The sequence below is a fragment of the Lissotriton helveticus genome, chromosome 3_1 (genome assembly GCF_964261635.1).
Source record: "Lissotriton helveticus chromosome 3_1, aLisHel1.1, whole genome shotgun sequence".
NCBI lineage: Eukaryota > Metazoa > Chordata > Amphibia > Caudata > Salamandridae > Lissotriton > Lissotriton helveticus.
In genome coordinates this window covers 1,369,395,488-1,369,422,066 of record NC_136061.1, presented here as the reverse complement: position 1 = coordinate 1,369,422,066, position 26,579 = coordinate 1,369,395,488, and the positions used below count along the sequence as shown (strand labels likewise).

Below are 26,579 nucleotides of genomic sequence, written 5' to 3'. Positions count from 1 at the left end.
CTCATACGCTGATGACACCCAGCTTCTGTTCACATGCAGCAAAGGAGAGGCTTTTGACGGCGACAGGATTAAAGACGGTCTGAGTGCAGTCTTTGCGTGGTTACAGCGGCACAGCCTGAAATGCAACTCGGATAAGTCTGAGCTGCTTTTCTTTGGCTGTGCCCCTGACCCGGGCTGGAAGTCCTGGTGGCCCCAGGATATGTTCCCCCCTGAGAAATCATCTTCCCAAGTGAAAAATCTGGGAGTGGTGTTTGATGATGATCTCTCCTTCCGCCCCCACATTATGGGGATATCCGGGAAATGTTTTGTCATCCTCAAGATGTTGAGGAAGTTTCTTCCTTTGCTCTCCCTACAATACCGGAAGACAGTAGTCCAGGCGCTAGTGGGATCTAGGTTAGATTACGCTAATGCGCTTTTTGCGGGTCTGCCTAGATATCTCCTAGCCAGACTGCAAATTGTCCAAAATTCGGCGGCAGAGCCATCTTCGGCCTGCCTAGGAGAGCCAGCGCCCAACTGCTTCTGAATAGGTTGCATTGGTTGCCTATTTCTAAAAGAATCAGGTTTAAAATTCTTACGCTGGCCTTCAAAGCCCTTCATTCTATCGGTCCTAATTACATTAGAAAGCGGATCGCTTTCTATGTGTCGCGGAAGGTGTTGCGCTCTGCCGATTTGGCTAAATTGGAGGTGCCCACGGCCAAACGTGTCCGGATGGGAGAACGGTCCTTTCAATTTGTGGCAGCTCGCTGTTGGAACGAGCTCCCTCTCTCCCTACGCAAAGCCAAGAGTCTCCTGGCTTTTAGGAAAGAGCTGAAGACCATGCTCTTTTCCGCGTAATCACTGCGACTGTGGTGCTGCTGCCTTTGTGTTTTCAGGTTTCAGGTCTCTTTGCCAAAGCGCCGGGACACCCCTTTGGGTAGCCGTGCGCTCTAAAAGTACGGCCTTAACATAACATAACATACACATGATGGAGGCTGACTGCAGTTCTAACTTTTGGCTTGCATTTGGCTCCCATATGAGCATAACCAACTGAGAATAGCCTTTGTTCGTGCACAGTAAGAGATAAGCACATGGCCTCACATTCAGGCAAGACTTAAAGCAAGCACCAGTATGGACAAGATCATTGCACATGGCCTTTGCAAATGGACACAGGTAGCTAAGAGCAAGGTCTGGCCATAGGCAAAGCCTTGCATGCAGCCACAAGTCGAATCAGGCACAATCCAAGTGATCAAACTATTCTCTCACCTCTGGATCAAGTCTGCTCACTTCAGCAGTACGTTGAAAAAAGTAGATTTTGTATTCTTAGACTACTTAATAACTCATAAACAATTATAGTTTCATAGTTGTCTCACCTTCAGAGTAGAGCATGGTCAAATTGTATGTGTAATGCCTAGAGATGCTGTGTTTTTGTATCATATATTTCTTTTATTGTTAAAGATATACATTATATTTCCATTAAGTTGCATAAAAGTTACTTGAGGACAACGAAAACATTATAAGTAGTGGTTGCCTCAAGGGGTATACACCTCACCTAAAATATTCTATATTTAGTTTCGAGCCACTTCAAAGGAGGGACATTAACCATTGTAAGTATATGTTACTACAGAAGAGGGCCCTTATGTCGTCTATCACTAGTTTGACAAGCAAGTATTTAAGGTAAATGACCCTACTGTAGGAACCTACATCCACAATCACCTTGACACTAAACCTACCCCTTACACTAATTTTAGTTAAATGTATATTTAAAAACGTGATACCTTAACTGAACCAAATAGATAACTCTGACCATGAATAAAGACTATAAATACATCAAAATAAATGAATAAATGTAATAAATAAAATAGGTAACATTTATCTAACTTCATTGCAAACCCTACATTAAAATGTATTTACTAAAATCATAAGATATGTAAAAAATAAATAGAATTTAGTAAAATGATTAATCTTATCCCAATGTTACCTCTAAATCTAACTCGACATTAAAAAAACATTTAATTATTTGAAATATATCTCATTAATTTTAAAAGTTGACCATTGCCTTACCCCACAGTCATCCTGAACCAAACCATAAGCACAACTGAATTAATTAAATGCATTAAACTATATTAAATTAAATAGTTAAGCTCTAACCTAACTAAGTGCTAACTCTCATTTAAATGAAAGTAAATAAAGTGTGTGGGTCCCTATCTGTAAACATTTTTAAATAGTTAAATAGCAAGCAACAATTGTGTCGATTAAAGCCAACCCTAAATTGAATTCATTTATATAAAATTAACTAAGTAGCATTGACTAAAGTAAAACTTACCACTGAACTTACCTCATTCAATGTGAAAAGATCCTCAGTAGTAATGTTGTTTGTAGTATTATTGTCAACGTAGGGACTCTAAAGTAGTTGCACCTTGATGGAATGCATGCAAGATAGTGGAGGTTTAGACCAATTAAAGGTAAAAAGTCTCCGATTGCAAGGAATAGCAACATTTTGTAATGTACCTGGTGTGCCCTGACAACATTCTGAGAGCTTGCTTGGTTCTCATTTTTCAGACCATGAAATAAATTAAATCTTATTAGTGGCGTAACACAGGCCCCCACAGTCCCCAAGTTCCAGGGGCCCCCCTTATCACAGAACTCTGGACGGAGAGCTCCCTTCCACGTACCTTGCAGCCCCCCCCCCCCCTCAAGTTTCGTTATGCAAGTGCCTCTTATGCCTGCCACAACAAGGCATCCTAGGAAACGAGGAAGAGAAAAACTTAAAAGCAACTTACAGATAACCTGTTTTGGTTTTATAAAATACCCTCACCCACTCTATTAGTGGCATGTGGCATCATCCTTTCTCCTCCCGGTCCCTATAAACCAGGGTGAGCTCAATCATGGTTCAAGGAGCACTTTGACATACTGTATTTTTTAGCCGGGGTATACTGACATTTTAAAACACCCAATGAACGCCCATGTATCCCTTTAATATGGGCGTCCACAGCATGAATAGAAACAGAAGTTGGATGTATGTGGGGTATAATAGCCCTACACTCTTTCAAGTGTCAACATGGTTCAGCCACTACTTACATAAAGGGTCCCGGGCTCTCATCAGGACTAAGAAAAATTGCACCGGAAATAGTATTGTTGTATGTTTCATCATCTATTGTCCTTTCCCTATAGTCTCTGGACACAACATACAACGTAAAACTTGCAATGGGTCTACCCACCCTCAATTCTTTGCATGATTAAGTGTTCCTGTAAAACAGATCACAGAAGTCGTTTGTGGGTTGGCATTGCTGTCTAAGATATCAGAGGAAATGATTATGGGGTGGAATGCAATGTATCAGGCTTGATGATTGGCGCTTAGCGATGAAGTAATGAATAACGAATTGAATTTAGCTGTTGCAGCAGTAATGTGGTATTTCATCATGTATTTGCTGCATTGCTTTAAAGAGTTACCTCTCCCTAGCAGTAGATTTTTGTCTTAGAAGGAAGGTGTTAACTTTGTGCAATGCTCCCTATCCGTTTCTCATCAAATTAAAGATAATTGTTGTGTGTTTTTGTGGTTCCTTGTTCTCAGTTTTTTCTGAGATCTGTATTCTGTTGCACTAAGAGCAGTTTACCCATGATTTCAAACCACGTTTGCAACGAAAACCGTGCAAAATATCACGAATGGAAATCCATCAAACCACTTGAAAGTAGGGAAGGAAAAAAGAGTAAAACTTAGCATCGTAAAGGTCAAATGCATTTTTCTAATTTCTGCTATCCACCCTTCCGTGTAAGAACCATCACCCATGCACTGATGTGCAAATCGACACTTGCGGGTCCATTGATCCATTCACACTCATTACCAGATTAGTCCACCTATTGACGTTCACCCATATGAATCCGTCTATCCACCATAATGTGCATATGAGCAGTATGTTTTGTCTGTGACTGCATGTTTGTCTAAACGTGTCTTGTCTGTTTGTTATCTTTCTTCATGGGTGCCTGCTATGCGTACAGGTGTGTATGTAAGCCTGTTAATCTCTGCATCCTGGTGCTTTCTTATTGTCTGTGGGTGCCTAGATGACAACATGTCTGTTGCTCTCTCAATCAAATGAGTACATTTATGTGTGCATGCATCCCTACATGTTACCTGTGTCCTTGAGCTTGAACTATACAAAGTCCAAAGTTCTTGACTTTGTGAACTGTCGGTCCTCTTGGCACTTTTATTGGGAATGTATTTAAATGTTTTTTTTTCGCAAAACAACCATAATCTCCTATCATATCCTTCACTTGTATTCCCTATGCAAGCCCAGTGTAGAAGGGGTAGAGCATTGTACTGAATTCTCCACACGGTCAGCACAACACTTTTTCACACAGTAAAGTTTAACATCATAAAAGCCACAATATTGCTATTCCTACTTATACACCATTGTGTGGGATACTTGTTTGCAGTAACCTACAAAATAACACGTTCAAAAGAAATGCGGTTGTATACAACTTTTAAAATATTTAAAGTTACTTTTGGACATGGATCTAACTACTAACTGGATCTGAAAGATGTCACGAAGGATAGAAATGTGTTGAATCATTAACTTGGGGACAGATCATGAGTGAGCCATTAAAGGATGAAATATGTATCACAACAGGAACAAATTAACTCGTTTGAAGGCCTCAGTATGAGAGGTCCATGTTGGATGAGAAAATTATTGTACTCTATAAAATCCAACACTGAAGAGTTTTGAATTTATTAAGTGTGATAATTATCCCCTCCTCCAACTTTTTGGGGAGTCTCATGCAGATTTGGGTGCTTACTGCACCGAAGTCCCCATGTCCAGGTAAATTCCCAGAGCCTCATTTATGAGGAGTAAGAGCTGCCGCTGTGTCACTTTTTTTGATGCAGCGGTGGTGCAATCAGTGGGCCAAAATGCTCCAGATCTACAAACTGATGCATTGGGTCCAATGTGTCAGTTTGTAGAGCCCTGAGTCACATTATACCTGCACTAGGTATAATGTGAGCAGGGTTGGCGGCCCTTTGCAAAAAAGCCGCGTAGAAGTGGCGCAGTGAAATTTGCATTTCACTGTACTACTCTACAATTTGACTTTACCAAAATCCTCATCCCTGCTCAGACGAGGCGCAAGGATTGACACAGGATTTTTACAATTGGACTCGCCTATGTAAGTAAGTAAGTAAGCTTTATTTCGATATAAGAAACATATCATAAAAGCAAAACATCACAGTATAAAACAATAATCGAACAACAACTTACAATTCGTTGTACCTTTAAAAAAGATCACAAGAAGAACATATTAAAAAGGGGGAGACATCATTGGATCATCAGTTTTTTAGAGGTTCTTATACGCCAAGCCCATCCTAGGAATTTTGCCAAACAGATGGCAAAGAAGGGACTTGTGTCTGAGAGCAGTATTCTCATGGCTTCCAAGTGTGAACGGGTTCCTAGGCTCCTGAAAAGAGGCTTCAACCACCTCCGTCTGGGGGCCAAGTAGGCTCGACACTCAAATAAAAAGTGTGCAACAGATTCTGTTTTCAGCTCACAAAATGGACAGTCGGGAACAGTTTGCAAGGGTGGTTTCCAGGTAGAAGTGAACTGGCATAAAGGTAGAACCCCAACCCTGAATTTGAAATATAGGGCCCTATCATGAGGACTGTGGATCAGGTCCATGTAGGCTTCTCTGGAGGGTTTACATTTAACCATCAAAAAGTTGGCAACAGTTTTTGGATGGTTAGATTTGCCCAGTCTCTCACTATCGACCCAAGACCAATAGGCCCTCTTTAATTCCTGTTTGGGAGGTGCAGTTTTGTTTTCCCACGCAGATCCTAGACCTAGCAAAATAAGTGCCTTCTTAACCTCTCTAAGCCAGGTGATCTTGTGCCAGCCAGGGAGGGACAAAACGTCTTTTAGGGCATCTGCATAGCTGTGGAGTTCAGGAACGTTCCAAATTCTGGACCACAGCAATAGGGGACGTAGTTTAGCTTGCTCGCAGATAGGGCGAGTACCTGCGTCGAGCAAGAGTGGAATTGTGGGAGTGCTCTGGGGTAACCTCATCAGGTCTTTGTGGAATTTATTTTCTAAGTGGGCCAAAGTGTCCACTCTCTGGGTTCCCCAAAGTTCTGCGCCATACAATGCTGCACTCACAACCCTGGCCCTATAAATGTCAAGAAGTGCCCCGATTGGTTTTGTTGAGGAGGCGCGTTGTTCTTTAAGTAGAGCGCCAACAACCCTCTTGTGGGTTAAAAACACTTTCTGGTGGTGGGCCTTCCAGTTCATGCTATCACAGAGGCGTATGCCTAAATAGTCAAATTAGAACGCCTATGTGTTCTGTCCCATTGCTGGAGTTGAGTCAATTTTACGGCCAACTCCAGCTATGCGTTACTTTTCCTCAAACAGATGTGTCAGAATTTCTGACGCATTTGTTAAATCCTTACACCATGGAGCCTTGTATTGTAAATGCAGTGCATCAATGGTTTTGCAAGGACATTTGGCGCAGGCGCAAGGAAACTGACACAGCGGTGCTGATGCGTCAGTTGCTTGTTAATGAGGCCACAGTTCATTTTCCCTCTTAATTCTGACACGTTTGACCTGCTGAAAGTTAGTGACAAACATCACACGGCAATATAGTTGCGATTCCTGTGCAAATAAATGTCTGCCCCGGGATTGTTATATAATGTTCCATTTATAAACATGTCCCGAGTACAGTATTTATTAAGTGGTAAATGCATCTTATTTCAAATTTACTTCTGGAAAATGGGGAACTACAGGCAAAATTGCTATTTTCGTCACTGAATACAGCATGTACCGGAATTTAACACGTTTCCCCCGGTACATTCCAGCAGGTTGAGGGGTCAAAGTTTGCAATGCCTTGTTTACCGCACACTGTAAAAATTCGATTGATGCACCAATGGTCTTATCTGCATCAATTGAGATTTTTCCACCCTCACTTAGAAACAACTGAACAAAAGGGCCTTTTTATTTCAGTGATTCCTTTATATTCTTTATATTCTTTTTGACAGTTACTCCACAAAGAATGGGTGCACTTGACATTAGCATTTTGTAGAAATCGTCAAAAATAATTTATTTTCCTCACGTTCTTTGGGGAACTATTCTCCAATTCACATCTACATGGTACAAAAGTAAAACATTGCCTTATGTTCAGAACACAATGGGACCCCTTAGAACTAATTAGAAATGAGTGTATAGTTTTAAGAAGATGGAATAGCACCTATACCAGATCTTCGGATTTAACTCAAAATGTTTTCTTAAATCACCAGTTTCTGTTTTTACTAAATAAGAAGAAATTCAAGTTAGAAAGTGCAATGTTTACGATTAGTCCCAGTGTGATCCTATCTCAGATATTATTTATACAAAAGTGAAAGCTCCACAGATGAAGTGCTTAAGTTGTGACAATCTGTGGCCAGCTCCTGGCAAAATGTATGCATGAATGTAAGCAGTCACTACGCATTATACCCCGAGATAATCGCACTTTCAGTTACAAATTGAGAAAATGGTATTACTTTATAACTATAATTTGCTGCTTTTAAGCTATCCAGGGACACTTTGTACATCTACACTAAATGATAATAGGTGGGAAATTGCTGCTTTTACTTCGATATGCGTTGCTAAAGCTCAGTAAAATGTGAGAGCATCACTAGCAACATCCTACCGCTGTATGATACTGTCAAAGATGGGATTGGTGATGAATTGGGGACTGGTATCTTATTAATACATATTTTTTTCTTGTAGGAGTTATGTACCGGAAGTCGTGTGCCTCCTCAGCGGCTTGCCTCATAGCATCGGCTGGATATCAGTCTTTCTGCACCCCGGGGAAAATGAACTCGGTTTGCATCAGCTGCTGTCACACATCCCTCTGCAACGGACCCCGCGTCAAGAAGAGGGGCAATTCTGCAGCGATGCTGGGGGCAGGCCCGCTGAGCGGCGCCCTCGCCTTAGGCCTGGCTCTGTGGCAGATGCACTGCTAAACTGAAGACTATGACTCAGCTGTACTGCTCTCACTTACTGCTGATCTTCCACACCACCCATGAGAAAGCAACTCCTGGCCTACAGAGAGAAAGTCTTTATTTTTAATAATTAATTTCCATTAATGGGTGGATGCCCCAATGTGCACTTTAAGAAGACTGTTCTGCTCTACACTCATCTCGAAGGCAATATGTTTGGTCAAAACAAGTATTTAAGAAGATAAGGAACTATCTAAATTCTGCCCTCCTAACCACATTAGTTATTTTTTTGATTTTCCACTTATATTTCAGTTTCTGAAAGCCCATTTCTTGCTGATGGTTTTCTCTCCAGGCATGGCACTTGCAAGTGTACTTCTGAGATGGCATCTGGCAAACCCTGAAGGCACTCCTCAGGACTGCAGTCAGGTTCAGGATTACTTTGAAAAGTACTTAAAGCATTTTGGTTGGTTGGCCTCACAGAAGGATATTGTCTCGAAGACATGAATAGCAAAGGGCGCTTGTAACTGGTACCACCACTGGAGCTTGAGTCCGAGTTTGGCATCATAAGCTTTGCCTTATTAGCATGCTCTATGGTCAACCGACAGCGTAGGACTTGCAGGAAAACCTTTCGGAACTGTTTGGAGGAAATATTGTACAAGAGCGGGTTCACCACCGAGCTTAGGTAAAAGAACGTGTCGGCAATTGGCAAAAGAGTGATGTAGGCTCTGAAGTACGTTACTGTCCAATCCTGTTTTGGTTTCGAAGCAGCCATGATACGAAGGATTTGATTGGGCATCCAACAAACTGTCAGGGTTACAACAATCAGTCCTGTGAACAAAGTAGAGAGAAGAAAAGCTATTAAAACAATCAATACAAATGTAGGCTTGCACTGAACTGAATTATTTGAAAATTATACAGATTTTTCATTAACCCAAGTCCTCCCTCCCCGAAGCAGGTGTTTCTACTTCCAGCAAACATCTTAACACAGTCACAGGGTTAGAGCTGTGGACAGTCATCAAGATCATTAAATCTGCTTCAAGAGTTTATGAATACGTGTTTACGTATTGATTTAAAATGTTCTTTTGTTGATATTTGTATCTTAGATAAACACCACTTTTTAGGGGAGTTTACAACTTAGAAAATGTCATTCTTAAAATATCAAATTTATTTTGTTTGCAATTTTATTCCCCCGACCACCAGAAAAAAAAATGTGATTTGTAATTTTTGGCTGCTTTCTATAAATATTGTTGTAAAGCAGTTACCATTCAGTTCCGATTTTCACAACAAAAATACAAATAATAAAAGATTGATGTACAATTTGCAGAACTGAAAAACGGACCCACGCTGGAAATGTAACACGTAGGATAGTCTTATGATTTCTTGACAGAGAGGAAATGTGTATTTATTGGATAGGTAATTATATATATCTGTGAGTGCACATTACATTTTTATTTATACGTAATATACAAAGATTCAATATGGAAACTGGATCTGTTACCATGACCTTGTGAAAGATGTAGTAAATAAGTAGACTAAAGTACTGATGAGCTACAGGATAAACTCACAAATAATTTACCTGAGAAATACCAGCTTGGTTTCATTCATTTAGGCAAAGTAACATTAACCAGGAATCCTAATTACATTTTCAGCTTTGGTTTTTCTAACCCTATGTGACAGTGAAACCCTGAAATCCTGACAATCATGCATAATTATACATGAGTTCCCTTTAATACTAACTACCATATCTTGACTTACTGCCCAAGTTTCGCATTTGCTCATAAAGAACATCCTCTGTTCAATATAAATGCTTCAAGGTCTGATTTGTAACCTAATTGATAAACTGGACAGTGACACTACACTGGTCCTGTCTGTATTACTGCAAGCATATTTCAATCCTCACCTATTGCCCACACATTTGCCACCAAGAACCAGAGACATAGGTAGGCTTTCCTGTTGGCGGTGATACCTGAGCAGCACAGAAGAGGGCGCAGTAGCTATACCAGTAATGTAGGCGGTCTTCCACTCCCACATGGGCACCTCCTCTCTCTTACTATTGTCTTTCCTAACCTAGCTTTCAATGTTCTTTCTAAGAAACTGAGCGCTGTTAAAACTGAAAGTATCAATATCAGGGTCACATACTACATGGCTTTAAGAGCAAACCTTCTATGCCCCTTTTTTTTTGCATCGTGCAAGTGACCCTGGAACATAATCAAACATTTAGAAAGGCATTCAAGATGAAGATCTAACTTTGAATTCCGAATCTGATTAAGTGTCAGTCAAATCAATATCCATCTTTCCAAGTCGAAGAGTTTAACATATGTCACCCTGATAAAATAATCAGAGATTATTATGGATCCTCAGTTACATCCCACACAGACTGTGGTACTCTCTACCTGGGGATAGTCTAAAACCATCTGACTATGCTGCAAATGATCAAAAATGTGGGTATTCTGATGGCAGAAGGTCCTTTTTGGTGGGGTTGTGAGAGACTATAAAACTGTAATGACAATGCCAGATGCAGATTTTAATTACCCTGTTTGATATATATATATGTTTCTCTGGAACAGCACGAGATCACTTAGACAGAAGAATCTTCCTGAAAGGGAAAGGTCTGTTTTTTCAAGATATAATCTCTGTGCTCCAGAACCATGTCACCTTATTTCGTGGGCTTGGTTTTGCCTACCATGCAGAGTGGCTAAATTCCTGTAAAGGCAAGCTAATCCTGACCACCCCTTACCCCATCCTTAATTCTAACCCCAGTCTTAGCACAGACCCCAGTTTTAACCAATTCCAATCCCATAAGCTTTAGTTTACACCATCCCTCACACAATACCAATTCTGAACATAAACCCTATGTAGAATCTAGGCCTAGCCTTAAACTTTTTATTAAGTCTATCTCTTGCCTGTAACCACAGCTTAATTTGAGATGGTGGTTTCCAGTGTACCGCACCAGAACCTGTGACAGTATACCATATGATGACTCTATTTGTCTAATTTAGAAATGAGCAAAACAACAGCTGTCGATTAATTCAATATACATTAAAATGACTAATATCTCCCGCCCAAGCCCCTGTTATGGCGCTGGATGGCCTTGAAGAGTCTGGATGGCCACTTAGTTGTTGTGTTTGTACTGTCATTGGCAGTACAGCCATAGAGCAAAGGGTGATAAAAACTGCAGGGAACTTTTGATGAAGGCACTGGAACTTATGTGTTTACTAATTAATCACTCCCTGTAACCATGTATTTTTTAGTCTACTTTGTTCGACATTTTAATATCTTTGTCATTCTTCTTTTTAGGTCTGCACTTTTCTACTTCCTTCTCTGTTTTTTTGTTACTCTACCTTATAATTCTATTTGTTTGCAAACTCCAAAAATCTACTTAATTTTAAAATGCCAATAGTCTAATTGGACAAAGCACAGATGTTACAATGTAGTTGGTTAGACGACAAGCAGCCAAGTGAAGGATTTTATGTATGATCCAATACCATAGGCTTGGCCTTGTGTTTTCTTTGGTAACCTACATGTTTCTCAAGTCAAACGTTCTGCTCTTGTGATTGAGTGTCAAAAGAAAACCCAAGGTGTTGGGTTTAGAGACCTAGCTTAAAGACTGATGGCTCTTGACTCTTATAATCAATGAAAAAGCCCTGAAGAAAGAAAAAACTTTTTCTTTCTTGAGTCCCCTCACTCACCATTGTTTCCCCACGGTGACATGCTTCATCATAGGGGCCATCCCAGTCCTCTACGGACTGGGGCGTGCTGCGACTTGCAGAGTTACGTAGGAGCACTTGTAGTTAGACTATGTGTAGTGCAAATTGTGGGGGAGTGGATGGAAAGTGATTAAAAATACCTTGCTAGTGGGCCTTAACACATTTTATTCTAGCTCCTAGTTTGGTATGTCTAAAAAGGGGGTTACACTGAGGGACCTAACTATTATGGGTTGGACCACAGTGTGAGATCAACATGTTTCGAGCTACCCCAAGCTCTTCCTCAGGACCACACAGAGACCAGCCCTGTGTTTGCCACTCCTAACATTCCTAAATTGGAAATAAACAATAATGAAGTATAGATAAATAATGAATAAAGTGAACGCTGCTACTAATAAAGCATGCGTTGATGATACATACGTTCCTAATGTCACGTTGTATACCTGAAATGGTAAAGATAGAAATTGTGTTAGAAAACAAAAGCCCCCCTCACGTTTGAGAGGGGTTGGTGATATTCTATGTCCACTGTTGTTGTGCTCCTTATGGGTGAGTTGCTCCATAATGGCGCGTGCAGTCTTTCCAGACAACGTGCCTAAAAATATTAAAACAAAACATGCTTTGTAGTCTTCACAGGTAACCGTGATTGTGCCTAAAGGGAATTGAAGGCATGCTTATCTGACGCGCAGTATATGTGTCTTTAGACTAACATCAACATTCATTCACCACATTTAGAAGAGTGGCAATTATGGGAGGTACCAAAGAGGACAACCATCAAACTGGCCTATGTACCCAGGACCACAACCCTTTGGCCCACCGACACCGTTCTTCTACGGCCCCCCTCAATTCTCACCGGCCTACCATAAACAACCATACCAACAATGGGATCAAGGACAAGACCAACAAAATCATTCTTTTCCAGGCCAGGGCAAAGGGATACAACGAGGGAAGAACAGAAAAGGCCTACAATTACAGTGGGCGCAGCCCTTAGATACATCGAGGAGCCACACCCGAGCATGGGCCCACCAGACAATCCAATGACAAGCAACAACTCAGTCTAGTTGTTAACCTATCAGATACGATATTAACACGGACTCAACTGACAATACTGGACAAGGGATTAGGCTTTGTGTCTACCCTATCCGTAGACAAGTTCAAACTTTGCTGCAAACTCAAGGAGTTCATCAGGAAAATCAAACTGGAAGTTTTCTTCAGAGACAAAGCACCAACGGATGAACAAAGGAAGGACACCAAACTAAAGAAGAAATCCAACTTTACACCACCACCTGTCAACCTACCAGTGGAACTATTAGCCTTTGAAAAGGCTGTAATGAAGGAAGTGAAGGAACTTGATCCAAGGACCATCAAGGTATTCCACAACACGAGCAATCTAGAAAAAGATGCAATACAACAACAGTCCTCCAATGAGACTGTCCGAATAAAACCAGCAGATAAAGGAGGGGCTATAGTTTTACAGAATACCACAGACTACAGAAATGAGTGCCTATGCCTACTATCCGATGAGAGGAACTACAAACTTATCAAGGAAGACCCCACTGAGCGACTTTGAATAGAGATAGCGGCCCTGACTGAAGAAGCTCTATCCAATGACTGGCTAAGCAGAAAGGAAGCAGCCTTTCTGGAAAACACCAACCCAGTCCCCCCTTACTTCTATACCATCCCCAAAATCCATAAACATCAGGACATACCACCAGGAAGACCTGTTGTGTCAGGGATAGGTTCTATTCTAGAACCTCTATCTAAGATTGCGGATGTATTCTTGCGCCCTATCATACAAAAGACTGATACCTACTTACAGGACACCAAAGCGGTACTGTGCCTTTTGAAACATCTAACATTTGACCCCCACATCCAGCATACTCATCAGCCTGGATGTGGAGAGTCTGTACACCTCCCTCCCTCACAAAGTAACCCTTGACATACTTGAGGAAGTTCTCTTTGAGAACGTGTGGCCTACCATACCCCCAGACACATTGTGCTGGAGTGTTGCAGATTAGCGCTCACTGAGAATTTCTTTAGATTTGAGGACAACCTATACAGCCAACAGCATGACACCAGTATGGGCAGCACTTTTGCACCGAGCGTGGCTGGACTCTACATGCACCATTTAGAGAGACACAAGATTCTTAACAACACCAATCCCCATTTATATCACGTCCAATTGTGGAAACGATATATAGACGATGTTCTACTGATTTGGGAAGGTACTGAAGAAGATGCCAATGAGTTCTTCACATGGCTTAACTTACAAGATCCATATTTGAAATTCGCCCACACTATGAGCAGATCTCATTTGGTGTTTCTAGACCTTAATATCCTAGCACAACAAGGTACTTTAGCAACAACTACTCATTTCAAACCAACAGCAAGAAACTGCCTTCTCCAGTTTGACAGTTTCCATCCCCATCACCTCAAACAAGATCTACCCTTTGGACAATTCCTCCGATTGAGAAGGAACTGTTCCAATAAACAACATTACAAAAGGCAGGCCAAGGATCTCAGTGCTAGACTAGAACAACGCAATTACCCAAAACAACTGGTAGCCAAGGCATGCAAGAGGGCCTCTAACAACAACAGAGAAGCCCTTCTTGAACCAAAGGTTCCTAACAACCCAGAACTCAGGAGGCTCATCTGCATACCCACCTTCAATGTGGCCTCAGACAAAGTCACTAAAATAGTGAAGAACACTGGAACACACTAAACAGCGGCGGTCTTAACATACCCACACCCATGTTCAGCCACAAACGTAGCATGAACTTAAAGAACCATTTGGTACACACGTCCAAGCACAACTAACACAGATGAACGCAGTGTACGAAGACTCCACCCCCTCCCCACAGGGCACTACCCCTGCAGTAATTGTAGTGTCTGCCACTTGACCACAGTTACCAAAATGGACACCTTTAACAACAACTCCACTTGGGAACTACCCCATTTCTCCAACTGCAATACACCTGGAGTAGTTTACCTCATCTCATGTCCATGCAATCTCCACTATGTAGGTATGACCAGTAGAAAAGTGAGTACCCGCATAGTGGAACACAGGAGCAACTTAAGGTGCAAGCGTACAACCACTAGGATGACTACACACGTTGTTGAGAATCAACACACACCCAACGATTTAAGGTGGGTGGTGTTAGAACACATCAACAATAGAGACAACCTGGAGAAAAGGTTGCACGAGAGAGAGCAGCGCTGGGTGTTTAAACTCCGAACGGATACCGAGGGCCTTAATGACGACATACCCTGGGGTGCGTTCAGTTGAATCAGTAAACAACCTTGACTGATTCCACGGTGGGAACAACTATCGAATTACTTCCTAAAACTTTGTGTACCCGATTTGCACTGGATGAACTATTTGTACCAGCAGACAGTATAAGTCGTGCCCAGACCCTGAGCCCAGCATGTACTGAGATATCATTGGAAAATCCCCACAGATGGAGATTCTCTCCATTATATCTCATGGAGGTCACTTTTTGGATCTGGACCCAACGTATGGTTAATGACTGCCATATAATACAGACATTCGGCAGATAACCAACTTTCTCTCTAAACCATTTTGGCTCCCTTTACACCTTCCAAACGTCATTTAATTCAATATGCTCTGAGTCACTCCTTTAGTACCAAAAATAATGCATGTATAATAAGACATGAACACAACTGATAACCTCCCCTTTTTATCAGAATTTTTATAAAATATTGGGGCTTTGTTTTACGCTCCCGTAATTATCGCTCTGCTTTATACTATGCTCCAAAATATTTTTCAATATTATTACATATCACTTCACGATAATTTCATGTAAAACAATAGGTTTACGACAGAGCCCACCCACGCATCCACCTAACATGGCCACCAGCCTTTCCACCAGTGGCGGCCATTTTATCTACAGTCCTGCGCGGTCTAGTTCTCTAGACCATGGGGTTGAAGTCAGGAAACTCCTTGACCAAGCCCCCGCCGGAGACGCGTTAATATGCGGTCCGGCGGGGATGAGAGTCGGTGCCACGAGGCGGGCCACCCCTTCAGATGAAGTAAGTGCCCCTTCTTTTCACAGGTCCAGCAGGCAACTACTATAATTCATCACAATCAATGGTGATGAATCGATCTATTTATGCAATTTTCGGTACTCGATCTGGCTTAATACTCTAAACTCATTTCCTTAAATGGCGTCCATGAGTGTGGAAGGACGCACTAACCCTATACACCTGCCTAATTGCTAACCTTAAATACATCTCATTTTTGGCAGGATTATTTCATATGGAGACAAAAAGTTTTTTCCTTCTTCAGGGCTTTTTCATTGACTATATGAGTCAAGAGCCATCACTCTTCAAGCTAGGTCTCTAAACCCAACACCTTGGGTTTTCTTTTGAAACTACGTACCAGGAGGACGACCTAGCTTTCTACTCCTCCAACTCCCCCAAATCTGTACTCTGTTGTGACTGAGTGGCCATGTGCAGTTGCTTCAGATTTTCAAGTGTGCCTTTTGAGAAAATGGAAGCTTCCATTGTCATTAGGTACACATATGATGATTGATTCACGCTAATTGGAGGGCCAAAACCCAACATGAGAAGTTTGGAAAATGCTGTTGAATGCAATGCTTGGTAACATAGTGTTAATATTCACGGCTTAAATAACTAGGACCCTAAAATGCAGGTTCATATTGGCTATATGCAATCTTATAATCCATTTGCTGTTCTGGAAATACACATGTATTCTTATCACTTCCAGGTCATGCAGATTTGATTTTCTCTTCTGTGATGGTCTGTTGGATTTCAGTGCAAATCTGCTCTGGTTTAGCTAATGTGTTATTTTCCAGAATGTCGGTGTGCCAAATGAGACCACACAGGATGCCATAACGGTTATGAGTTGTAAAGTCGCCCAACCCTTAAATTCAACACGTGGAAATTATTTGTCATAAAGTGTACATGGTGTAGAAATGACAGCTAGATTTCTCTTTCATATCCAACAACTGAACTGGCTCACAAATCCACAAGATTTCATATCACATGTAGCTAGTGTGAATGCATTACTCATACTCCAAATATGTACTTCAAATTGATTAGGATTTTGCAGTATCACATTAATGCAGTTTTGGAAATTTATTCTCATAAATGTCAAGATATAGTTTAAGTATGTGTTGAAAATATCATCTATTTTGTGGAAAAAATATGCCCTATGACAACCAAATAGACTATAGGAAAAAAGAAAGCAGAGCTTAAAAATGTTATAATTTTATGTTTGTCAACTTTAATATCCTCCGTTTTTGCTCCATTGAAAATGGACTTTATGTGTTTGGGCAAAATGTACCAAATAAAATCCAATTTTTAATACTTCTTTGTGTTTCTTCAAAGTTTGAATGATTTTGTTTTCCAGGAACAATGAAAGAATAGATGTTTAGGTTAGTGTAGGATGATCAACTAATGTGGAAGACATTGGGAATCCAGCGGGATGCTGGTGTCCATTACAAAAGGTAGAAGCAGCAGGAAAACAAGCATTGGTATTGCCTTGACAAGCCCAATCTAAGTTCAACTTTCTTTGCATTGCAAGAATTGAGGCATTTTCCAATTAGGTATATAGTGCTACATGTATAAACCGATGTTGGGTTCCCAAACGGGTCAATTTGCAGAATCGGCCAGTTTGCGAATGCAAAAAAGGCTTTTTATATGTGTCAAAACCCATTCTGCAATTCGGTAACCTGTTACCGAATCTCAAAATGGGTTTGCGATTCAGTATTTGGAAGGGGTGTGTTTAGGGCGTCCCTTCCAAATAGCGAATCCTAACTGTATATATTTGAATTTTTTGTGACCGTGAATGCGGTCGCAAAACATTCACATTTTACCACCTACTTCAAGTAGCCGCAGCAGCTGCACATAAGAGCGGTGAAGCCGGCTGGGGGGGATTTTGAGAGACGACCACAAGGGAAAATTAAATAAATAATTAATTTTCCCTTGTGGCCGTCTCTCGAAATCTCCCCCAGCCGGCCCCACCGCTCGTACCTGCAAAGGCCGGGGCTGACTGCAATGTAGGTGGTAATCCATTTGCAAATGGGAAAGGGTTCCCAAGGGACTGGACTGGCCGTAGCGGGCACCTGGCATTTCCCCGGTGGGCCTCAGGATGGGGGCCGGATTTGGGCCGCTAGGTTTTTTGTTAACGGGGGCCGGCTGTAACAAAATCGTCCGAAACCAGCCTTAGCAAACAGCTCTGCCGCACCCCTCTTCCCCCCATGCGGGCCGGCCAAGTAATTTGTCAGTGCTGTTTTTGATTCCCAGTCCGGCCCTACCCTTCCTTTTTGGGAATGGGTAGTAAAAACGTTCTTTAAGAGCAAACAGTAGTCTCATGGACCACTGCCTGCTCTTAAAAAATGAAAAGAAAACTTTAAATTTTTCTTTTTTTAAACGCAACCCGTTTTCCTTTAAGGAAAACGAGATGGTTTTTAAAAAACAGATTGCTTTATTTAAAAGCCATCACGGACATGGTGGTCTGCTGACCCTAGCAGGCCACCATCTCTGTGATTTTAGCAATTCGTAGGGGGTATATATATATATATATATATATATATATATATATATATATAGTTTGTTTCATCTCTCTTTATTAGGGATTTAATACAAAATAGGGGGAAAGGTAGATGGGAAATGTATAATACATGGAACAAACAAACATTGCATAACAGGTACATCTCATGATAGAGAACATATGGCAGCCCGTGGGGACCAATGCGCTCAGAGGCAAAGCGGGGAAAACATCAGCGCTCAGTTACGCTGTTTCGGTACAGTCCATGGAGACCATCAGTAAGAGGGCCAGTCGGAGTGCAGCAGGGCAGCAAGGGTGAAGGGAGATGGTAGGCAAAGGGGGGGCATGGAGTGGAGGGGGAGGGGAACGGTTAGTGGAGGGGGGATCCCACAGTCCGTGGGGTAAGGAGAGAGGGGAATAAACAGTGCCAGGAGGAAAGGAGAGAGAAAGAAGGAAGAAAGGAGGCAGAAAGGGAGGTTTGAGGGCAGAGAAGGTGGGGAAAGAAAGGAGAGGAGGAGAGGTGACAAGCAGGGGATGGAAGGCATGCGAGTACCCATGAGGGTGAGGGGAGTACAGAAGGAAAAGGGGAGGCTAGCAGTAAGTAAAGTGGTTATTCCGCCCGCCATGGGCTGGCAGCACCTAATGCCCACCGCCCTTGAGGAAAGGTGCCCAAGTGAATTAGGAAGGTTGCCACTTTGTCCTGCAGATTATAGATGACTCACTCATAAGAGACTGTCTGATCATGGCCAAGATTCATATGTCATGACAGGGGGATACAGGGGAGTGGCAGAGAATGCAGTTCTTTATCTTCGCCAGTGCCGTGTGAAGTAAGCGCCTCTCTAGTATCAAGATGAGCGTCAATCGTAGAAGTTGTGCCACAGGACTAAAGTGCACAACAGAGGCGTTGGTACTGTTAGGGTCTCCCTAAAAGTGGTGCCAACTACCTCCCAGAAGGGCCTGACTGCATTACAGTCACAGAGTATGTGAACCAGATCACACCAATCACAGTCACAGACCAGCAGTGCGCGTGAGGCAGCAAGTAAATTTGTCGGGCCCAGTGCTAGTTATGTAGGAACTTGAAGGGGCAAAACTTCAATCCAGCACCTCCATTAGCTCTGCACAGTTCTCCAGTTCGTATTCCGCTTGGAGCCTGGTTTGCTTTTTGATGCGAAAACTGGCCAGTAAGGGCAAGGTGAAGAGATGGTGACTCAAAAGGTTGTAGAAGCCAGTCATTACCTCCTGGAAATGACACCACTCTCCTGGGGTATGAGACCATAGGAGAGGTTGGAAGGGACCAGGGGCCTGTGCCTAAGAAACAATGCCACAGCAGGAGGCACTACCAGGACTGGCGGGACAGGAGGGTGAATTCCGTACGGAGCCTTGCAAAGGATTTGAGGGCACCCTTGTCAAGCACTTGCTGAAGTGTGGGATACCCACATTGCGCACATACACTAGCTCAGAATTTCACCACTGATGCGGAGGCCGAAGTTACCCAATGAAGGAGTGTTTTCATGGAGGTGAGCGTCCACCTTAAAGAGGTGGTGAGCTCTCTGCCATGATTTGGGCATCATGTGTATTATCGGATTGTTGGGATCCGAATTAGGGGCCGTGCTCATGCATGGGGGTCTAGCCCCGGTAGACAGTATAACAGGGTTCATTCTACTGTTACTCAGAGGGGTGGGTCTGGCGTCCTGGAGAACATGTGTGCGAGTTGCGCCAAGTGAAGGTCCAAGGCATAATGTTCAACCGAGGGAAGACCCTGGCCACCTCAGTAACGATGGGCCATGAGTTTGTCGCGGGACGGAACAACCCCCAGATGAAAGACTGTATACTTTTGTCTGCTTCCTGCAGCCGTGAAATGGGCACCAACATGGGGTTCAAGCCGAGGATATAGGCGTATGATGGCAGTGTCACCATCCTGCCTGTCTGTACCCTTCTCCAGAGCGAGAGGTCAAGGTGGGTCCACTTAGCAAAGTCTAGCTTCAAGCACACCATCAGAGGGTCAAGGATGTCCACCATCATGCAGTCCAGCCCCCGATTGATGTAGACGCCCAAGTACGTTAGGCAGGAAGGGATAATTAGAGACTGCATCTCAGGTGGTCACTCAATACATTTGGCAGAGCCTCTCTCTTGTCCCAGTTCATCCGGTAGCCTGAGAGTGTGACAAAGTCAGAAATGACTTTCAAAAGGACTGGGAGGGAGTGGGAGAGTTCTGAGAGTGTAAGTAGGATGCTGTCTGCATAAAGATCGATGTTGACATCCCCACAGGGATTAAAATGCCGGTCAATCAGAGGGATTGATGAAGAGAAGCCGAAGAGGATCCATGTGAATAGGAACAGGAGGGGTGACAGTGGACAACCCTGTCGAGTCTCTCCATGAACCAGAAACAGGTCTGAGAGGAAACCCCTGCAGTTGACCTAGGCGTAGGACGAGTCATATAGTCACTGGACCTTAGCTATAAAGTCCTTTCCCAGGCTGAATCTATAAAGCATCACAAACCGGTAGTCCCACTCGATCCTGTCAAATGTCTTCTTGGCATCCAGGGAGAGGGCGAATGAATCATCAGGCGTGTCCTTGGCAGACCACTCAATGTGGGCAAGAGTACAGAGGTGGTGTCTGGAGGAGTGCCCAGGGACGAACCCCACCTGCGTATGATGGACCAGGGATGGGATCACGGCCTGATGGCGGGCCGGTAGGACCCCGTCAAGGATCCTAACATCCTTATTAAGCAGGGAAATGGGCATGCAGCTCCTGCAAAGTAGGGAATGCTCCTTGGGTTTGGGGAGAACCGCAATTACAGCTCTGTTTTAGATGGATCCAAGGGAGCCTGTTTGTTCGACCCCTCGGAGGCCTCATATAGAGAGTCCACCACCTCCTCATGCGTCCATTTATAAAACTCTGCAAGAAAGCCATCTTCCCTAGGGGCCTTGTGGTGTGGGAACCTAGAGATATCTTGCGCTATTTCCGTTTTAGTGATGTCCCCCCCAGAGCAGTCTTTGCTGGTCTTGTTGAGGCAAGGGAGATGCACAGTGCAGAAAAAGTTCTCTAGGTGAGCGGGGTCGGACTTCAACTCCGGGAGTACAGGCAATGATAAAAGGTTACAGATTAATTCGCAATATCATGTCGCTGGTTGAGGATGGTGTCATTCGCACATTTGATGGCTGGATGGCCAGCACCACATCCTGTTGGCATAGTTGAGCTGGAAGGAGCCTCTCTGCCTTCTCTCCCTGTTCATAATAGCGGTCCTTCAGCAGCTAGAGGGCGTACTTGGTCTCAGAGATGGATACTGCATTAAGGTCCATGCACGTCTTCTCCAGGTGATGCGCGGCTGGGGTCGTGGGTTGGCAGTAAAGAGGTGGATGAGAGATGCAATGTGGAGCTCTGGGATCTTCTATTTTGTTGCTCTCTGGGCATTAGTGAGAGCAGTGTCTCATCAGCTGGCTCTGAATGGTTACCTTGGTGGCTGCGAGGCAGCAGACCACTTGTTGTGCTACAGGTATGTGGAGAAGTGGGCCCGCAGTTGAGTCTTGCTCTGGGGGTTACAGTAGTGTTGGATGTTGAGGCACCTAGGTTTACGCCTGGGGAAAATATCTCCAATTCCAGGGAATGGGTTGTCGGTCTGTGGTCCAAGATTGTACCAACCAAGATCCGCATTTCTCAGGCAAGAGCGACCACCGGTTGGAAGACCAGAAAGTAATCGAAATGGGATTTGGTGGCATGCACCGGCGATAAGAAAATTTACTCCCAGTAATCAGGGTGTGAGAGGTACCAGAGATCCATGAGGTCGTGGTCCAATGAGACATGCTCTAGGAGGGCCTGATTCACATTGTGCTGACATCCAGTGGGCTGGTGTGATCGAGGACCGCATCTCCGGCTAGGTTGCAGTCCACCCTCATAAGTCATTGAGCAGCCTCTATTTCAGTGAGGAGGCATTTGAGGAAAAACTTGCATTTGAGGCCCATTGGTGAGTATACTGACCTAACGGAGAGTGTCTGCTCGCCTATACGGAGCTTGACCAAGCATAGTGACCCTCTGTGTCGGTTCAAGTCTTTAGGGTAATAAAGGACAAGGACTTGTATGGGAGAATCGCTGCGTCGCATTTCCTAGGCTGTCTAAGACCTAGCTCCTCGACCAGGTCGTGGACAACTATTATGGGCCACCTTTGCCACCAAATCATGCTGCAATTTCTCGGTTTCCTCCTAAAAAGGTGCATCTCTTGTAGTAAGGCCATCTTGACGCATTTAGACAATATTTTCTTGCATTTAATGAAGTGTGTGAGACCACGGACGTTCCAGGTCAGGACTTGTGAGGACCCTCTGTCTCCACCATTTGGCTTTCGCGCCGGGACACTTCCAAGTAGCTGTGCGCGTTCTAAATGGAGGTTAACATAACATAACAACATAACTTGTAAAAGCGAGGGGGTCTTGGAGGCATTAGCGGCCATCATGTTGTGGTGGAACCAGTGTGTGGGGGAAGGCAAAAGGAAGAAGAAAGAAAAAGTAGGAAAAGGGGAGAGAGGAAGGATAGGAAAAAAGGGTGAGCAGGGAAGAAAGAAAGAAACCCCTGAGTGAGGAGGTAAGTGGAAACAGGCTGCGGCAGAAGGAAAGGAGAAGAGGGGGACAATAAGGAGGAGAATAGGGGAGGGGACAAGAGTGGGGGACAAGGTGAGGAATAAAGATCGGGCAAAAACTCGGTTATGTGGGTGCACCCAGTGAGCGGGAGAGTGGGTCAGGTGGAGGGTGGAAGAGGAGGTGAGCTGGCATGGAGCAGAGGTTGTGCCCTTGGTGGGAGCCGCAAATTGTGTGTCGCCGGTCTAGACTTGGGAGTCCATGCATGCCCAAGGTCCCAAGGGGGGTAAAAAGTGGAAAGATGGGTTGCCAGGACAGTGGGAGAGATGTGGAGCCAAAAGGAGAATGAACCAGAAGCAGGGACATAGGGTCCTAGTGCCCCAATGGCCCACCGTGGGTGGATGCAGAGAGCGAGTGCGGGCGGACGTGGGGTGCATGGGTGTGTCAGGGATGCCAGCAGGCTGCCCTGGATATGGGAAGGAGGACATCAGAAGAGCCGGGGAGACAGTCTGGACAGCGCAGGCTACAAAATGAGGCTACAGAACAAGTCCCCATCTCTCCAGGCAGCAGAAGCCCCATTGCACAGGGGTGGAGGGAATGCAGTGGCAACCTGAGCAACAAATCATTAAGTCGGGACATACATATAGCAGGCATCGAAAGGCGTGACAAAATATAATGAAACAGTGGAAGACATCGCAAAACCTGGCATAGAAAACAGTGCAATACATGGCAAAACAGAAAATTGCAGAACATTGCAAAATATCGCGAAAAACATGCGCGAGCACAGCAAAACATAGTAAAGCTGCATTGCAGGTAGTGGACAATAAGACAGCAAGAATATACTGAATGTCCTGCAGGGCAGCGGCTTAAACAGGGGTCAGGAGCTGGAGCAAAGAGCCATTAGCCTCAGTCGGGCTGGGTTTCAGCAGGGATCGGGACTTATCGTGGCCCCAGTTATGTATGAGGTCTGCCACCACTTTAAGGGCCATGTCCTTGCCTTCTTGTGAACGGGCTGAACATTTGAGAAGTCTGTTGATGGGGCAGCCCCCTCTAGGGCCCGACTCCTTCCCGTTGAGGGGAGTGCTTGAGTGGGTGGGTAGGAGGGGGGAAGCCAGAGGCCCAATGTCCATCCCGTGCTCTGAGACGCCACCCAGGAACGAACCAGATCACCCGGGTCTAAGAATTCCTTGGACATGCCATAGCTCATGAACCACATGCGTGCTTGCTCAAACAGTCCAAGTTCGATGTCCTGTTTCGGCAGTTGGGATCCAAGGGCCAGGAAGGCCTTCTGTCTTTCAATGGTTTCTCTAAAGAAGTCTGCAGCTATGCAAATCTCATGTCCCTCGAAGTCATGAGGGCAGTGGGAGCGGGCTGCAATCAGCAGCTGCTGTACCTGCTAATGGAGGAGGAAGCAGGTGATGAGGGGGTACACCCACTCTGATGCTCCCAAGCATGGTGGACTGAGGCAATGAGCCCGTGGATTTCTCAGAGGTAAGAAAGTCAGCCTGTGAGCATGGAAGGAGGTCCCTGAAGAAGCATCCGATCCCTCAGCACGTTCCGGGAAGCCACAAAAACGTATATTGTCTCTATGACTCCAGTCTTCCAGGTCCATGATGAGCTCCCCGTTCTGGTCTGGAGGCTATTGAGGTGGTACTCCACTGATGAAAGACAATGCTCCACCCCCTCAAGTCTGTCCTCAAAGCCCATTATGTCGGCTCGGATAGATTTGGATTCCAGAGAGATCCGACATCTTGGTGTCCTTCCACTCCAGGAGGCTGCCGACCATGGAGATCTCTTGGAGTATGTGATCTATTGTGGGGTCTGGCAGTGGACATAAGGAAGGTGAAGCAGTCGAGGCAGAGGACGTTGCAAGTATTGCAGCCACGGGGGACGGTGCAAAATGACCTCCATAAAGAGTAGCTGGCGGGTGGACTTGTCGGTAGGCATCACTGAGCCGTTGGATGAGGAGGAAAGGAGCCAGTGATGGATAAAGGCAGTGGGGCTGATGGTCAGTTGATGGGAGGACTCGGGCCCCTCACCCCTGTGCAGGCTCCTGTAGATTCAGTCCCTGTGCAACTCCTGGAATTGGACCAGTGAAGCCATGGGCAGGCCCCGGCCAAGGCAATACACCATAAGAAGGAAGTGGCACTGTACTGTTGACTTGGGGGCCAAATACTCCTCAGTCAAGGCGATGCGTCCCTGGAGCCTCTGCCTCCTGGCGAGTCAAGGAGGCAGTCAAGCTCACTGGCCTGCTTCCTCTTGGTGGTGTTGATATGTTGCAAGTGGGCCTTGTGTACCATCCATTGAACACAGTGGTACAGGGTGGATAGAAGGTGCTGAGCTACCATGAGTTGCTCCAGTACCTACATAGATGGTACTGACCGCTTTCCGGGGGCGAGAGGCGCTCATACAGTCAACAGGAGGGTCCTGGTGTGTGGCAAGGGGAGGGCCTGAGGCACACCCAGTCGGGCCCTGAGGCAATGTGTTGTGGTCTTATGGCCCTACATGAAGCTGCCATGCCACGAAGGCCCGCCAGTAGGGCAAAGTTGGATCAATGGAGGGCGAGCCAAGGTTCTGGAAGAACCGGGGGTGCCACCAACAGTACTGATAGGTGGGGAAAAGGTGGAAAAGTTCTGTAGGGCACGATAGGGCTGCGTGGTCTGGGCAGGCGGAGTTGCTCCTCTGCTGACAGTGTGGCAGGTTCTCCAATGGAGAGAGGAGGTTCCCTCTCATGCAGCCAGTCCATGATCTGAAGGACCGTATGTTGCTGCAGGTATGACCGAGGGGATTACTGGGCGAAAGGGGCCGGTGTATGCCTTGTCCTCACATCTCACAGAGCAGCGCAGCAGGCCCTAAGGCAGAGCGAAAAATCAGCGCTGATCCAGCGGGGAGCATGTTGGGCCTCTTTGGGTGGTGCTGCTGGCCCAAAGGAAAGGGAGGCTAGCAAGAGGACCCCGGAGTGTAGCAAGGGGAGGGCTGGGGCCTCTTTGTTCAGACCTGAAAGTAACATGGGTGGTAATGCTGGAGCAGGCCGCCGGCCATGTCGCAGACACATGGTCCTCAGCGAGGGCCCGGTGCTTCAGTTGAACTGCCAGCAGGGGGAGGTGCGTTGTGTGGAAGGTGATCCCCACCACACAGCCAGGTGGGCCTGAGACACCTCCAGCAGTGTTGGCCTGGAAGGAGAAAACAGAGAGGAGTCGAGTTGAGGCCCTCATTGATGAAGCTGCGCCTCCTGGGGAGACAAAGCCTCTCCTCTCTGGCGATGCAGCGGTCCTGCCAGTGGGGGAGAGGAAGACCTCTACCACACAGCAGTTCAGCAGTCTGACGGGCTGAAGGCTGACTCAAACTTGGTCTGGGGCAATACGAGGCAACAGGGGTGGTGTATTTATAGCCCAAATGGCTCCCAGGACTTCGCTGCCATCCCCGAGGTTGCTCTGGTGAGTGAAGCTCTTTGAGCAGGCAGCCTTCTTCGGTGGTGGCCAGACCATGCCCCGTAAATAAATACTATGACATCTATTATTACAATAGCTCACTGAAATATTAGAGCAATTCTCCTCCCAGTTTCAGGGTGTGGGTGTAGTGGAGATGAATGCTTTAGTAGGTGAATACTCTCAAATTTGCAAACTTGTGAGAATTTACAAGTATCTGTGAAACACATCCCCACCCTAGATACAGTGGTATTTTTACTCTTGTCAAAGATAGGAAATCCTTTGGGAATATTCTCAAGGACGTGCGATAATCATCGCCAAAATAGGTCAACACAATTTTTGATATCGCCATCTGTTGTGGGAAAATAACGCTGTGTTAACGTCGTATTCACAACATGGCGATAAAATGCGATAGTTTCC

At 44.8% G+C, this 26,579-nt stretch overlaps 2 protein-coding genes across 2 annotated transcripts in view; one reads left to right on the top strand and one right to left on the bottom strand.

The window, feature by feature from the left end:
• LYPD1 (LY6/PLAUR domain containing 1) overlaps positions 1 to 7,954 on the top strand; it is a 295,470-nt gene extending 287,516 nt beyond the window's left edge. Inside the window, exon 3 of the mRNA XM_078682015.1 lies at positions 7,719 to 7,954. Coding sequence (XP_078538141.1) covers positions 7,719 to 7,954 — 236 coding nt within the window. The remainder of the gene's footprint in view (positions 1 to 7,718) is intronic.
• The window catches only part of GPR39 (G protein-coupled receptor 39), a 1,198,747-nt gene continuing 1,179,095 nt past the window's right edge, over positions 6,928 to 26,579 (bottom strand). The window contains exon 3 of the mRNA XM_078682014.1: positions 6,928 to 8,758. Within this exon, the coding sequence (XP_078538140.1) occupies positions 8,232 to 8,758 (527 nt within the window). The 3' untranslated portion in view covers positions 6,928 to 8,231. The remainder of the gene's footprint in view (positions 8,759 to 26,579) is intronic.